The following is a 16,547-nucleotide window of genomic DNA, read 5'->3' on the forward strand; positions in this document are numbered from 1 at the left end:
CCTAAAAGTTCATTGTTTAAAATTATTTCAATTAATTCATATAAAAATTCTATTATATTTTTCATCCACGACTTTAGTCCCAATTTCATTATGAATCGGTTGCATCACTTCCAAAATAATCATTTTATTATTTAATCGTTGCATTTACTCCTTAAAACCACGTTCATATAATTGATACAGAGAACTTGGGAATTATTTACATTAAAAATCCTAAAAGTTCATTGTTTAATATTATTTCAATTAATTCATAGAAAAATTCTATTTCGATAACGATTAATAATTAAATTAATATTTTATAATGAATAAAAAATCTTCTACGTCATTAAAAAGTTCATGTAGAATTCTATTTGTTAGATTTAATAGTAGCAACCATAAGTGTAAAAAAAAAAAAAAATTTACAAATCAAAAGTCAAAGAATTTTTTTTAAAGAGTATAACAAAAATTTAAAATTCTTATTATATCTTAAAACATATTAATTCTAACTTTTATAAAAATAAACAATTTAGTAGAATAATAATAATAATAATAATAATAATAATAATAATAATAATAATAGTAATAAGATTTATTTTTTCTTTTATTTTTAGCAATTCACAAAATTGGTCTATCTATTTTAAAATTGACAGTTTTTGTCTTTTTATATTTTAAACTAAAAAAATAACGATTTGACATATTTTAAATAATATAACATACAATTTAAAGATATAAAATCATCTAAATGTATTAATTATTCATAAATCATTAATTAAATTATCAAAATAAAAAACTTTCCAAAAATTAAATTAAAATACCAAATATATCAAATTTTAAAATAAAACGATGATTTTTTAAATTAATAAAAATAAGAGATTAAAACTATAATAATAATAATAATAATAATAATAATAATAATAATAATAATAATAATAATAATAATAATAATAATAATAATAAAAATAATAATAATAATAATAATAATAATAATGCTTTTAAAAAGAAAAAAGAAAATAATTGTTGTATATAGAATGTCGTATGAGGTGTTATCGGCTGACGCAGTAAGATGGAGTGGGTCATAACAACGCGAATATCGTAACCAAGGGGCGTCGCCGCAAATCGCAATCACACACACACACTGGTGTTTGTAAAATTGTAATTGTGTGTGATTTGTTAGTTCTCCACGTATTCAGATAAAGCACCCTCTCCCTTATGCTAGCTAAATCATCATTTCCATTATTTCTTTCTTTCTTTCCGTGTCTGTTTTGGACCACCCAACCTCTTCCATTTCCCTCCTTCTAACTTCTCTCTATCTCTACTCTAGTTATCGCAAACTCAGTTATTTTCTCTCCAAATTCTCCATCCGTTACATGGCAGTTAAATCGCACTCCACCACCAACTTTCTACCCTTAAGGTATTCCATATCTCTATTCTTCTATGTTTCTATTGACATATTACGGTCCTTCTTCGCTGAATGAGGAATATTAAAGAGGAACTTAGGTTTACTTTTCGAAATAGATTACAATTGAAACGATACACGTGAATTGATTGAGAAAATTAATAACTGCAATTGTAATCTTTAAGTTTTTCATTTCATTTCGGTTTTCCCTATTTTGAATTATTTTTTGCAACAATTTTGTTTGCTCCGAGGATATGTACGTTTTTACTAGAATTTGTGAAGAATTGTAGAGAGTAGCTATGATGCATAGTTTTCTTGCAAGAAATTCAGGTAGTAACCATATGAATGTGTAGTATTGTCAAGTTTTAGTGGCTATAGTTGTATATACTGGCATTAATATGATTAAAAAAATATTTTTAAACTAATTAGCTTTTAAAAGTCAATAGATAATCTTTACTCTTGAGAGTCACATATTACATGAGATATAAGATATGGCCAGAAAATATCTTTATAAATAGAGTCATCCCTCACCTTATAAGCTGATTTTGTAAGATGAGATTTGATCTGAAAATATGTTTACAAATGAGAGTCATCCGCTCATCCTTCACCTTACAAGCCAATCTGTAGGGTTGATTTAAGTCCAACCCAAATTTTAAGATGATATTAAAGTCTATCCAACATCCGTTGGATCACTTGCTATCGAGCTACTCACGTCACACTCTAGTTGTCCAATCCTGAGTGTGAGAGGTGTGTTGAGAGTCGCACATTGAATGAGATATGACCTAAAAATGTGATTATAAATAGGAGGCATTCCTCATTTTACAAGCCAGTTTTGCAGGATTGAGCTCAAACTAAATTTTAAGGTTTACAAATATAGGTTACAAAGCTGCATGAAATAATATGGTGGAAGGAGCTTGTTCTCTGTTGTTTTCCTTAATAACTATTGTATTCATCTGAGCCTAGTTATTATATATAGTTATGCATGTGTAATGCGTGTGTGCTGTTTCTAATTGCTAGTCATTTGGCAGCTCCTCGAATTGTTGGCTTTCAAATGGTTCCTCTTGTGTAGGGAGAAAAGTGTCGGACTTGCATTGTGTACTATTTAGTAAATGGGGCAGTTCAAGAAAGGGATGCCTCATACGACATGATTTGTTAACGAGCAATGGTCATGGTTTGGTGGATTGTAGAAAATACTATTTAACATTTTCTAAGCCTTGTAGGAATCTACGCATGTTCCCATTTGCCACCTCTGATGATGGTATGACTGTCAATGGGAGTCCACAAGCTGACACTAGTGCTAACCTTGAAAAAATGAGGATGAAACTGAATAGTTCACTCGAAGATGAAAACTTTTATGATGGACTTGTGCAAGCTTTATATGATGCAGCCAGGGTTTTTGAGCTAGCAATTAAAGAGCATAAATCGTACTCACGTGTATCCTGGTTTTCAACTGCTTGGGTTGGAGTCGACCAAACCGCGTGGGTGAAGGCTCTGTCATGTCAGGTATCATCAGAATTTTAATTTTTCGACAATATTGTTTGATTCATATCATTTGTAATGTTTGACATGCATTTGTGATTTGGCAATATGAAATTTTGACTGACAGCCTTTGTGATGGCATGCTATTCTTTTCTTTTTTTTTTTGCAAAGGCAATGCTATTCATTTGTTTAACTTGCGTGAGTTTAGACGAATATACGCCAGAGGAATTGTAAAAGTAACAAGCGCGACTAAGTTTTATTTTGCATGCCTTGTTGGTGTTTTGACAAAAACATGCAGTAATATATGGCAATATTCAGTTCAGGCATATTTGTAGTTATGTGAAGAAACTTTCCATTGGTATGTATGTGAGCCGTGACGTCATAGTTATTGGAGTTAATAGAACTTAATATTTGAACTATATGCAGTGTCACCGTATCTGTCTCTAAGATTTTTATCCATAATACCAACTCATTTGTGATAACTTAAAATTGTATGCTTCATTCATCATTAGAACAAACATACAAAGGATCAATAGGCCAATCCAACTGCTAAAAACATTATTGTGAATTGTGATACAAGTACTGCTGCTTTATGGTCATTGAAAGGCATTACTTTATGACAAAACTGAAGTTCTATCCTCCTAGGCCAATTCAGTAGTGATGGAATGATAAGATATGACTTTTGATGTCGTTTCCGCATAAAGACGAAACACAATTGAGCCCCATGTTTCGAACCATTTTTTAGCTTTTAAGTTGAACTCATTGAGTCACCATCATAATTTTGAGTCTATTCAAGTAAGACTGAGTCTGTTAGAAAACAATTCTGAGAGTGATTAACCAAATTTGGCTACCTAGAATCTAAACTTGATTTACTGTTGAAGTTGTGGGATTTTAGAGAAAAAGAGGAGAGAAGATAATAAGGGTTTGAATATTATTGATAATAACTTTATGCTAACTTGATTACAAAAGACTCAATACTAATCTCTATTTATAGAGAACATAGACTCAATCCTAAATCAGGAACACATCATAATAATAATGAGAGATATTCTAAGATATCTCTATGATTATAAATTGATCATAAGAAATAACTCAAGATACTCTAATATAATATAATAGATATTATAAGATATTTTCTAATATTATAACGTTTACGAGTTAATTACTATCTTACAAACGAATATCATTTGTATAGATGAATTTTGGTAATGTTATACACTGCCGATTCTTTATCATAAATGAATTTTGGTAATGTTTCTTTTATTGCCTTTGTTACAAGAATTATTACTATCTCACTATGTCTCACTGCTTCCAAATTGGCAAAATTTATGAGGAACTGAGAAACAGGTTACATAAATTTTTTCAGGCTGCAGTGTACTCCTTATTGCATGCTGCAAGTGAAATTTCATCCAAAGGTGATAGCAGAGATAGAAATGTCAATGTATTTGTTCAAAGGAGGTAACATGTTGCTTTGCATTTTGGTTCATTTTTTCGGTTTCTTTTGCATTAAACATATTTATTAGAAGGAAATAGGAATTCTTTGCTTTTCCTTGTGTGAAGAAATTTGTATGTGTCCGAAATTATTCATCAGATAATTAATTCAGTCGTTTGATGTTTTAACCATTGAAATGTATTTCCTATAGCTATGGTGCATCCTAATGTCAAATTTTGATGTTTAAAATGTATGTCTTTTCCCAATGAAATCTGAATTTTGTTGAATATTATGCAAATCATCTAAAAGTTTAAATCTGCGACGCGCATTTAGGTATTAATTTGTGATGTTCCTTTAATATGGAAGTTTTATAACAGACAAACTTTAAAATTCACTTAAATTTTTTATCATTAGACAAAGTGATTGTATACTTATAAACTGTTTTGTCTGCATTCCAATATTTGATTTGCTGGTATTCCACTGGCTCATGGTTTTCTTCCTTTCATTCTTTCTCTATACGTTTAGTTTTAATATTTAACAGTGCTCTCTCTAGTTGCTTTCCGCCTAAAACTTGTGTAAATGTTGCATTGGTCCAGTTTGCTAAGGCTATCTGCTCCCTTGGAGAGCTTAATTAGAGAGCAATTATCAGCCAAACAGCCCGAAGTATATGAGTGGTTTTGGTCTGAGCAAGTTCCAGCTGTAGTGACATCCTTTGTTACTAAGTTTGAAGGAGACGGACGCTTTACTTCTGCCATTTCTTTGTATGTTCTCTTTTGACATTTCTACATTCTGAGTCGTTAATTTTTAGGGCTCTTTTCTTGCTCCTTCGTGTTATATTTATCAAAAATGCAGAAGTAATTTTTTTGAATGAATTCCCAGGTCTGGAAAAAGTAAAGGTTTAAGCAGTGCAAGTGACATATCACTTCTCTTGCTTGCACTTACATGCATTGCTGCAATTGCTAAACTTGGCCCTGCAAAAGTTTCTTGCTCACAATTCTTTTCCATGAGCACAGAGATAGCTGGTAGTTTGATGGACATGCTTGTTGGTTTAATTCCCGTAAGTCAAGCTTATAATTCTATAAAGGATGTTGGTCTACACAGAGAATTTCTTGTACATTTCGGTCCACGAGCTGCAGCTTGTAGAGCGAAAGGTGAGTGGGGTTCAGAAGAGGTTGTTTTCTGGGTAAATCTTGTTCAAAGGCAGCTACAGCAAGCTATTGATAAGGAGAAAATATGGTCAAGACTGACAACATCTGAAAGCATTGAGGTTAGTTATGTTCAGTTTTGAAGACATCTTGGTTTTGACACTACTGGTGAAGGGATGTCGGGTTTAATGTCTAGGAATACATATTCAATAACTACACTTACATTAAATTACCTGAGTGAGACCTATAATTTTCTTTAAATGTATCATTTTACCTATTCTTATTCGTTAACATGGTTATGGTCTTGTGCCTATGAGGCTGTGATGTGACTGTAATTTATTTTGATTGTGTTGACATCTGGAGTTCACGACTTTCTTGATCCTGAAATTTGTTTTATGGACTGGCTTTGAAAAACAAATATATTTTATTACCTCTAGACTCAATTATAAGCAAAACTAACTATTGCACACAAATTAAGAATAGTAGTTACCTTTATTTGATTTCCTTGGTAGAATCAAAATACTAACAAGATTTCCTAAATTACCCCCTCGTTTCATTTAATCTTATATTGGAACTTGTTACATTAAAGGATATTTTAAGAAAAATAGCATGAAATAAAGTGAAGTTAGTTAAATTTTGGACCATCAAATATGATTAGTTTTTTGCTTATATTTGAGTCAAGAGGGAGTATAATACATTGAAATGATTTCTGTTTTTTTTTAAACATGCAGGAATATGCTTAAAAATTGTGCTAAGTTTACTTTCTATTAGAAAGTTCAAGTGAAAGCACTTTATGTAAATAAAATAAAAAGAATAGAGTGATGAGTTAAATTGAGTATCATAGTGCTCAATCCTTTTCCATTTATTAATGTTTTTTGTAACAAAAGGCTTCAGCTGAAAGTTAGCATAGTGCAGGTTTTGGAGAAGGATTTGGCTATATTTGGATTCTTTATTGCTTTAGGCAGAAGTACACGATCCTTTCTTTTAGCAAATGGTTTTCGTACTCTTGATGATCCAATTGAAGATTTCATCAGGTGCTACTTCTGTTACATATATTACTATTGTTGGAATATTATGTTTCTTATTGTTTCAGGAGTCTTGTCATGATTCATCATAATAATTCATGCAACTTCAGCACCTCTTTCTGCAACTTTGTTTTTGTATCCTATGAATTTTTATATGCATTTATTTATTTATGTAACTATTTGTTACAGGTATCTTATTGGGGGCAGTGTTTTATACTACTCTCAGCTCTCATCCATTAGTTCATATCAATTGTATGTTGAGGTTAGTACTTATGGTCCTTACATTAACATATACGCTTGAGTATTAAGTTAGTTTAACTGGTGAAGTCCTTTAACTGCATAGGTAGTTTGTGAAGAGCTGGATTGGCTTCCTTTTTATCCGGGAATCACAAGCATCACAAAACAGTCACATGGTCATAGAAGTGAACCAGAAGGTCCTCCAAATGCCGAAGCAGTGACCCAAGCATTTGATGTTTGCTCTCATTGGATGCAGAGCTTTATTAAATACAGCACATGGCTGGAGAGCCCCTCAAATGTAAAAGCGGCCGAGTTTTTGTCTACAGGGTACCAGAGCAATGTTTATTTATAGTTTAATGAAATACTAGCTTCAAACTTATTAAATTTTTATATGTATCTTATTTTATTTTATGTTAGGCATAACAAGTTGATGGAGTGCATGGAGGAACTTGGGATGATAAAGTAAGCTATATGGCAAAGTCTGCATCTACAGTGTTTTTTGCATTCCAATAGGTGCATGTGTATATTCATTGATGCCAAGATTCTGGCATCAAACTTGACATTTTTGGAATAAAATATTGATCACGAAACTGTTTTTGGCAACATCAAGTTTAGTTGCAATTGCTTCCGAGTACGAAATTTCATTATTTTCACTTCCACAATAGACATTTCATTTCTTCAATATGAAATTCATATTGGATTAGATTTTATTCTGCAAATTCTCTTTTGGTGGATATTTTATTCTACTGAATGATCACATAAGTGAAAGTAAATATGCCATATCACTACTCTTAAAAAAAGTGAGTAATTGCATGTAGAAGACAAAATGGAAGACCAAGAGTTGAATCATGCTAGAATAACACATTTCAAATCATTATGATATTGTTGTTCCAAAAGTTGTGCCACTTATTATCTTTGTAAATTTAATGCAGGGATAAGGCATCAGAGAGTAATACCAAGAGAATAGCTGACAGACATAGGTCCACAATTCAGTCAACATTGAAAGAGTCAGATTCTTTTGACGAGGTTTGGTTCCTGCATTTTAAAATTTGAACTTAATTTAGGTGCTTTTTCCAAGTTTGTTAAATTCTGAACTCAATAGTATTAGTGTCAAGCCTGAAAACATAGACCTTAAGATTAATATTGTCTATTGTTGTAAGATAGAGAAATCTTTCACTTTTGTATAGCTTTTATTTCCTTTTATTTTTAGTATTCTCTTTACTTAATTTTAGGATAGTCATTAATATTATATTTATGTACTTTAGCCTATATATTGTAAACTTTGTCTTTTTAGGTATTGTAAACTTAATTTTTATTATTTCGATGGTGCACTAGATGATTTAGTATATAACTCCATCAGGCACCATGGATAAAATTAGACAGGATAGGGCTTACCTTTCTAGCCTTTTATACAATCAATGCATATATAAGATAGTATAAATATATCAAGATGATTATTTGTTTAATAATATAATTTCTGTACTAGTATAATAACTCCATCATGCTTACTGTGGGATAATGATGGATGTGATTAGAAACTAAGTTAACCTGTTTAGCCTTGTGCTATTTCATCCAATGTACCAAATGAAATAGCCTAAAGGGGCATAACATAAAAAATATGATCAAGATTGACTCTTATACTATCCATTGATTTGTACAAAATGTCCCGAATTGATAAAATCACTATCCTACCTATCCCGTCCAATGTAGCAAGAAATAGGATAAAGGTGCACAACATAAAAATTGATAAAAGTCTTGTAGCATCCATTGTTTTGTGAACAATTGTATAGATGGTTTAGTTAAACCGATCATATGTATAACTTTAAAAGTAGTTATGATAAGACCATCTTTAATAGTTTTATACCAACCAATTGTTTCTTTTCCTTAAGCATCTTAAATTTAGGGATGTCGATATAATTTATATTTTTATACATTCAAATTTCTATAATTTTTCTCTCCTTTCCTCCAATTTTTTGGTTTCCTCTTTGCTCTGAAATCAAGCAGCATGAGCCATCAAATGCCAGTCTATCCTTATTCAACACAGCAAGGGGGTTCCTATTTGATCCGGAAGTGGACCCTCAAGTGGTAGTGATGAAAAGTTTGAAAACCTTAAAGTGGATGATTGATTACAAATAGTAAGAAAAATTTATCCAATGAACTAGAGTATTCGTTCTCGTATATGAATTAGGGAATGGAACAGTTGTGGAAATGAGAGAGAAAATAGGGAAGTTGAGTTAAAAAACAATTGTTTGAAGAATTGAAATCACAAGGTATTTGACCTAAATGAAAAGGTACAGCTTACTAGTTTACTCCTTTTTTCACACAAATGAGATTCTGTTTGTGTATGTATGTGTGTGTGTATATATAGACACACTTTAATCTATGTCTGTTGGTCTGCATGAATATGCACGTCTGTGGTGAGCCTAGTCATACTAATAAGTTACCAAAGCAACAATAAATTGTACAGCAGCTTTTGTCCTCTCCATTTCAGTAATTTATAAATGCATAATCTAACATCTTCATATCTAAACATATCAATATTCTTCATACATTAGATGGATCACAAACCTTTTGTTTTGATGTATCATATTCTTGTTGATACCTTCTTTTTGACATTTAATTTCAGGCATTGACAAGTGTTGAAGAAGCTGTGATAAAACTTGAAAATTTGCTTCAAGAATTGCATGTGTCAAGCTCTAGTTCTGGAAAAGAGCATTTGAAAGCAGCCTGTTCTGACTTGGAAAAAATACGAAAACTTAAGAAAGAAGCTGAATTCCTGGCGGCATCTTTCAGAGCAAAAGCTGATTCTTTGCAGGAGGTACACTATCCTCCACAACCTTCTTTACCAATTCCTGGAATAGTGCATCCAAGGTTTTTTCCTTGAAAGTACATCAACTGTTTTGCATCTTTCCTTTTTTTGTTTTATGTTAATATCTTCTAGTTTTTTCCTGAATATGTGTTTCTTCTTTGGCTGTCAACTTCCAAATATCCATGTCTTTAATTTTTTGTAGAGCAAAGACCCATTTTAGTCTATAAGAAAAACTACGAGACCCAATTTAGTTCCTGAGAAAAATAAAAGCATATTTTAGTCCCTGAGAAAAAAAAAACGAGACAACTTAGTCCCTACCTAAACCTCTAGAAAATTGGTTCTTTATGTTGATTTGTGCGCTGAGTCACCAATGTATCTGTCCAACGGGACATATTCTTTCAAAAGGGACAATTGGACCCCCAACAATTAAGTCTTCGACAATTGTTTAAAAGGGATAATTTATTCCCTGCAACAACAAAAATCTCTAAATAATTCATTCTTCAATCAATTGCCCATTTTTGTCAGCCAACGATTCTGAATGAGACGTGCACCATTAACTTGATTGAGGAACAAATACTACTTGACAATCATAGTAACATCATCTCATCACAACGTTATTCACCCATGTAGCCGCACCGCATCTCAACATGAAAATGTATGAGCTAAAATTTCATTAAGAGAACTGAGTGAATAAGCTAAAATAATGCATCTGAGTAAATCAATTAAGGTAACTGAAAAAATGACAGCAACTTAGTTTTAAAACAATGTTGTATTGTTAGTTAGCAACTTATTCCACCAAAAATCAAGTTAGCAATTTATTGGTATAAAACTGAAAAGTAAAACTGCACTTAAACAATAACTATTAGCTGAATTAAAAAACTGCATTAATTGATGGGAACTAATGCAAAAGAAATTATTTACGGATTTTTTCTGTTGTAGGATTAAATTGCCTTTTTTAATTATTGTCATGGACCTAATTGTCCCTTTTGAATAGATATACCACCCTGGATAGATATGTCCGTTTTGTGTCTTTGCTTAAAAGTCTTGGTGAAGATTGGATATATTAGTAGATTGGATTGGATAGTGTTGTTTGCTTCTTGCCATGGTATTTAAGGTGCATTTGTAATTTTCTTTTTCTAAATAGTGGACTAATGTGGGTTGTACTCAAGGTTATCATTTCTTTGCACTGTCATTCATTGTTATCTTGCTTGACTCATGCATACTACTAGTTACAAGTTTGCTTTTTGAGAAAGTTGGTATTTCTTGCCAATGGTACTTCGATTACAATCATTCAGGGAGTTAATAGTGCTCAAACCATCACACCTGTTAGTGAAGAGGACGGGAATATACAAAGGAAAAGCAGAAACAATGACAATGTAAGGGTGGACTCGAGCAAAAGGTATGAAGGCTTGCTTTTTTTCATATCTAGTTAGTAGTTACTTACTGGTTATAATGCCAGTTATTACATTATTTTGTTTTCAGTTAATGTTATTTTTAGTTTAGCTCTATTTAAAAGGTAGACGTGTCTTTTTCAGAAATACTGGAAATTATAGTGGGTTCTGGAGCATCTTTGTACCTCCGGTCACCGGAAAGCCTGACCTGGAACCTGATGTGGATGCTTATGTATGCATTATCATCCTTATAATTTGACTGTCGATTTTCTTTTCGTATTGTTTGTGAAAATATAACTGTCAATTTGGTTCATTTTTATTTAAATAATGTATTAGCATAAGATGTTTGTCACAATATTGTTTTGCTACTGTTATATATGTTCTTCAATAATGGTCTTGTTGTCCAATCAGTCATTTGCTACTTTATATTGTTTGCAGGAAAATTATATTGAACAGCCTGCACCAAATGTAGAGGTTGTAGGCCAAGAACCCAATGAAATCCACCGCTTTGAGCTTCTAAGGAACGAGCTGATGGAACTTGAGAAAAGGGTTCAAAGAAGTGCCTATCAATCAGAAAATAACGTGGTACATTTGAAACATTTGAATTTAATGATATACAAGAGGATATATATTCTTATTGAATACAGTTTATTTTTACTTAGATATTGCATTATTTTGTCCTACTATGCTGCCTCATTCTAATGTATACTTCACTTGAAAGGTCTGAATTGTTTGAATATTAAAAGACTTCATAAGTTACAAACTAGGGGCTCTAACATATTGACCATTGTACATGAATCCTAATAAATGCTAATGAAGTAAAAAGGAAATAAAATATGTCTTGATAATTACACAATATCATGGTTATACCATAGTGTTAAAACCTGGACCAGACTGGCCGGTCAGACCAATCAGACCGGGACCTGTTCCGGTAGGTGTATTGGACCGATTCAATTACTTAAATTGTTCTTATTTAAAATAAAAATCAGAAATGCAGTCTTAGGATCAAACCCCCCCCCGCCCGAATTCTGAAGCCATTGACATTACCACTAGGCCGTTCACTTGTTTTTGCCATGTATATGCTTATAACCAATAACTAGTATTCCTATGAATATTTAAAATTTCCCGTTTATGGAACTTTACCACTCGGCCGTTTACTTGTTGGAAAATAAATGTTTTTAATGGATATAAGCAATAACTAATGACTAACATTTCTATAAATTTTTATAATTTTCCGATGTATGACACTTATGTCAACACAAAGCTTATTATCTATATCTTACGAACACTTATAATATTAACATCAAAGCTTAAGAAAATAAATGTTATATCTTAACTTTTTAAGAGTTATAAAATAAAAATTAAATTTTGTATAATATGTAATTTCAAGTATTAAATGTAGTATAATATGAAATTTCAAATATTAAGTGAATTGAGTCAAAAAAGTATTAAATAAATATGTCACAAATTTAAATTTTTTAAATATAGACCAGTTCAACAGTTACGCAGTTCAACTAGTGACTTGCTGATTCGACTGGTAACCCACTGCCTTGACCTGGTCGATCACTAGTCCTGGTTTTAAAAGACTGGGTGATACAAGCAAAAGTTAAAATAATGAAATGTTTTATCTTAAAATAATGCTATTTACAAATCTGTGACAGTCCGTCAAACAACTGTTACTTTGTGACTAAATCTGCATGCCATTAGTATTGACTACTTTATCTGGCTCATCCTTCTCATTTTGTTGATTTTACATTGAAGGTTTTTTTACTTGAGTGTTTATATTGCTTTGACAGGATTTGATGATCAGTGATGATGGTGCCCGTTATAGTGGTGATGCTGAAGGTGTTCAGATGGCCAGAGTTCAGAAGCAAGAAAACATCATACAGAAATCTTTTGGCAAGCTAAAAGAAACAGGAACGGTATGATGATTTAGTCTTTTCTTGGTTTAAGAACTCATCTGCTTCGTCACATTATAATCAGATGAAGCTGGCAACTTTTTTTCTTCACCCTATGTCTTCTAAAAGTGAAAAGGAAATATTATGTCATCTGTGTGTCACATCTCTGATAACATTGACAATGTTCACTGTTCAAACAAATATGATGTGATAATGGAAATTTAAAGTTGAATATTATTTCTTGTCTCTTACATCTGAGATCTAAAGTCTGCTACTTAATAAACAGGATGTCTGGCAAGGAACTCAACTTCTTGCTATAGACGTTGGTGCTGCCACAGGTTTGGTCAGAAGGTCCTTAATAGGGGATGAATTGACTGAGAAGGAGAAGAAAGCACTTAAAAGAACCTTAACTGACATGGCTTCAGTTGTTCCTATCGGTTTTTTAATGCTTCTTCCAGTGAGTTGAACACCTTTCTCATCAACTATATTTGAAATACCATGTTCTGTTGTGGGTAGAGAAGCATACTGTTCATTCATAATAAAATGATATCCAGAGTAGGCTGGGCTTCTAAATCACATCTTTTTCAAATATGGGTCAATTTGACCTGATTAATTCAGCCTAAACTCCCAGGTTGGCAAATTAAATTTGAAATTTTTTTAAACAAATCAACATGCAAGGGCACGGCATTGTAATGCCTGCATTTACCATGTCTCAGTTTTCTTAGCAAGGATTTAAGTCTACAAAGATTAAGTGACAAAGATTGAGCTGTTGACCATTTAATCATAGAGAATCTAATACCAAGTCAAGGACCTACTCTTGTAATAGCTTCTGCATTATATTATTAAGTGAAGGCTTATGAATAACTTTATTATGATTCTTTTCTCCTAATAAATTTGACTCTGCCAAACTAGGCATGATCTAATTCATTTGATCTTTAATTCTTCTGCTCCTTATAAGTATTTAAAGTGGAAGATAAAGAGCTTTCTGCTTATAGAAAATGTAAAAGAGAGAAGTAAGAAATAAATGAACTTATTTTTACCATTTTCCAATGTTATTTGTTGAACTAAAGAGGACAATGTTTACTTTACACAGGTTACTGCTGTTGGGCATGCAGCCATGTTGGCTGCTATACAAAGATATGTACCAGCCCTGGTATGCACATTATGACTTCCTATTCGAATTTAAAATCTCTGGTAATCGCGCGTCATAAGAATTTGATAGATCTTCTTCCTTGCAGATTCCATCCACCTATGCACCAGAAAGGTTGGATCTCTTGAGGCAGCTTGAGAAAGTGAAGCAAATGACAATCAATGATGTAGATTCAGACGATGAAGTGGATGAAGTCAAATGATCCAGGAGCAATGCAGATTTATGTATAGCTAACAGAACTTAACATTCTTCCTGGTCTGATGAAAAATCGGATCACCTTTGTTATTCGCTTTGTGGAAATTTTTTGTTGCTGCCAAATTTCTTTGAGAGGAGTTCGGCATAGATAAGTTCGTTCCACGTGTCTGGCACTCCGGGTAAACACCAGTGGCTACAATCCTGAGGAGCGTCAGGTGGAGTACCTGGTTCCCGGTATTTAGAAGGGTGACCGTCTTTCCTCGACTCTGAAATATATGTAATGTTCAGAAAATGGACATTCCAGCTTCCGTATTGCATCTCTTTAATAGCATCAGATATAAATACATTGTAATATGGATCAGTTTCTAGTTTTGTAGGGTCCTTTTCTGGTTCTGTGTCCTTGTCACAGTTTCCTCCTTCATTCCATGTGCCATTCCTGCAATGTCACTGTACAGACTCTTATCTAAATGTACTCCGAAGGGATGATTAGAATGAGATTAGTAAATTTTATCATGAATTATAAAGTTAATATGCTTTTGTTCCCCTCCCGACCCCTTTCTGGCGGGTGTGTTAGTTATAGCTCGAGTTTGAGTGCTTCAAATTTTTGATGTGTTAGTTTTAGCTTGAGTGAGTGTTTTTTTTTCTTCGTATGATAAATGTATAATTTTCACTCTTAGTAAAATTAAGCTTTTTTTCTTCTTTTTAGATGTTTTTTAATGAGTTTGTGACAGAGTGAAAACCACGACAATGTGTCAATGTACTTGCCTGTAATGAACGGGTGAATAACTACGAAAGAAGATGAAACTCCTCAAAGGATTTAGATTACCCAATGCCCATGATTTCCATGTCTGTAAGGATCTCCTAAATGCTTCATTCACTGTCATACTCATATTTACCTTCCCTCCTTCCTGGAAGTAGCTACCACTGCAAAATATAGCTTGTTTAAATGTGTTATTTTTATTGAAAAAATATATTTAAATGAAACAAATAATCATCACATAAACTAAGTTCCAAACATTTTTTAGTTTCTAAGCATATCTATTGCTATTCACAAATCTTTGTGTAGTGTGTGTCAGTGTTATAAAGTCTGAAGTATATAATTCTATTTCTACTAATAAAAAAATAACTACAGACTCAGTGTACCTACGTCTTGATAGTTTTGTCCGAGTTCCACCAATGACCAGAATTGAAAACAAGAACATCTGCTCCAACCCACTTATTGCAATACCAATGCAACTCATCAAGTCTGATAGTCATTTTGATGTCATTGGATGAGTTGCGTGGAGGGCGACCTATAATAGACAAGAAAGGTGCCCTGTAATACTCTACTGTCATGTTGTATTCTTCAAATCTCATCACTAGGTATCCTTTGTGTTTGCTTATAGGACTTCCATTCACTTCATATATTTTTGAGAGGTTTGAGATCCCTTTTGTTAGCATGCATAGTAATGACTCCCATTGGTTTCTGCCTACTGAATCACCTGCAAACACAATGCGGCCATTGCGACTCTTCTCTAGGAGGTCACTTGCATTGAACCTAGGTGGAAGACAAGGAATGAATCCAGAGAAATTGTAATCAGATACTTATCATGATTTTTAAGAGTATCATACATGTTAAAAGGAGAATGCACGGGTAACTAGTTAGTTTTGTGAAAGCTGTCACCCTTAACCATCTTTTGTAACAAATAACAATAAGGTGGATGCTACTCTGGACCACTTCATTGGTGGTTTATCATAAACTAGTTATTTGAAACTCTAACGATGATCGATAACAATCCTTAGAAGTATAAATTAACGGTATTCCTGCTCTCTAAGATTGAAACAATAACCCAATTGATGTTAGTTCGATAAATATAAAGGAAAACAAATGGGTTACTCGAAACTCAACTTGTTGACCCAACATCAATCTGGTCATTATCTCAACTGTAAAGACAAGGACGACTGCTAACTTATACTTCTAAAGAATGTCGTTAACAGTTGTTTGAATTTCAGGTGACATTTAAACACTAGTCTATGGTGGACCACCTACCAAGATGGTCTACCATAAAATTTGTGTAACAATAATACTAACATAATTTCATTATTGATTACATTTTACTTACAACTCTTAAATTTAAGAGTCATTTCTTCAATAGTTCATGGTTGGAGTGTCACATGTAGCTAATAGAGTATAAAACTAGACCTTATGCATGCAACATGTTCTTAAGATTGGTTAGAATGTTGCAAATAGAAAAAGATAGGAGAGAGTGTATTAAAAGTGGGATTAAACAACATAAATTAATAACATCATGGTTAGAATGAAAAATTGTTGCACTCCTTTGTGCTGAAAAATGAGTTGGTATGAAGGGTGTCATAAAAAATAGTTTTTTTTTTTTTTTTTTTTTTAATTTATAAAAAATTTGTTAAACAACCCA

General features: G+C 32.4%; 2 protein-coding genes across 4 annotated transcripts in view; one reads left to right on the top strand and one right to left on the bottom strand.

Moving 5' to 3' along the window:
• Positions 1 to 1,051: 1,051 nt before the first annotated feature.
• On the top strand, positions 1,052 to 14,662 carry LOC101510994 (uncharacterized). 3 transcript variants are annotated; one of them, XM_004513522.4, is made up of 18 exons: positions 1,052 to 1,387; positions 2,401 to 2,875; positions 4,218 to 4,309; positions 4,880 to 5,044; positions 5,163 to 5,550; positions 6,344 to 6,462; positions 6,643 to 6,715; positions 6,797 to 7,017; positions 7,108 to 7,152; positions 7,623 to 7,716; positions 9,317 to 9,508; positions 10,795 to 10,898; positions 11,020 to 11,122; positions 11,329 to 11,475; positions 12,687 to 12,812; positions 13,075 to 13,245; positions 13,882 to 13,941; positions 14,027 to 14,662. In XM_004513522.4, the coding sequence occupies exons 1-18, from the start codon at positions 1,344 to 1,346 to the stop codon at positions 14,138 to 14,140; spliced, it is 2,733 nt and encodes a 910-aa protein (XP_004513579.1). In that variant the 5' UTR covers positions 1,052 to 1,343; the 3' UTR covers positions 14,141 to 14,662. The 3 variants fall into 3 exon arrangements, with proteins under 3 accessions (XP_004513579.1, XP_004513582.1, XP_004513581.1); XM_004513525.4 differs by having other exon boundaries at positions 2,593 to 2,875; XM_004513524.4 differs by having other exon boundaries at positions 1,054 to 1,387; positions 11,035 to 11,122.
• The window catches only part of LOC101513882 (protein trichome birefringence-like 9), a 3,353-nt gene continuing 974 nt past the window's right edge, over positions 14,169 to 16,547 (bottom strand). Inside the window, 4 exon segments of the mRNA XM_027330200.2 lie at positions 14,169 to 14,198; positions 14,200 to 14,569; positions 14,899 to 15,057; positions 15,281 to 15,670. Of these exon segments, the coding sequence (XP_027186001.2) occupies positions 14,169 to 14,198; positions 14,200 to 14,569; positions 14,899 to 15,057; positions 15,281 to 15,670 (949 nt within the window).

Source organism: Cicer arietinum, chromosome 4, assembly GCF_000331145.2.
Source record: "Cicer arietinum cultivar CDC Frontier isolate Library 1 chromosome 4, Cicar.CDCFrontier_v2.0, whole genome shotgun sequence".
In the NCBI taxonomy this organism is placed as follows: Eukaryota; Viridiplantae; Streptophyta; class Magnoliopsida; order Fabales; family Fabaceae; genus Cicer; species Cicer arietinum.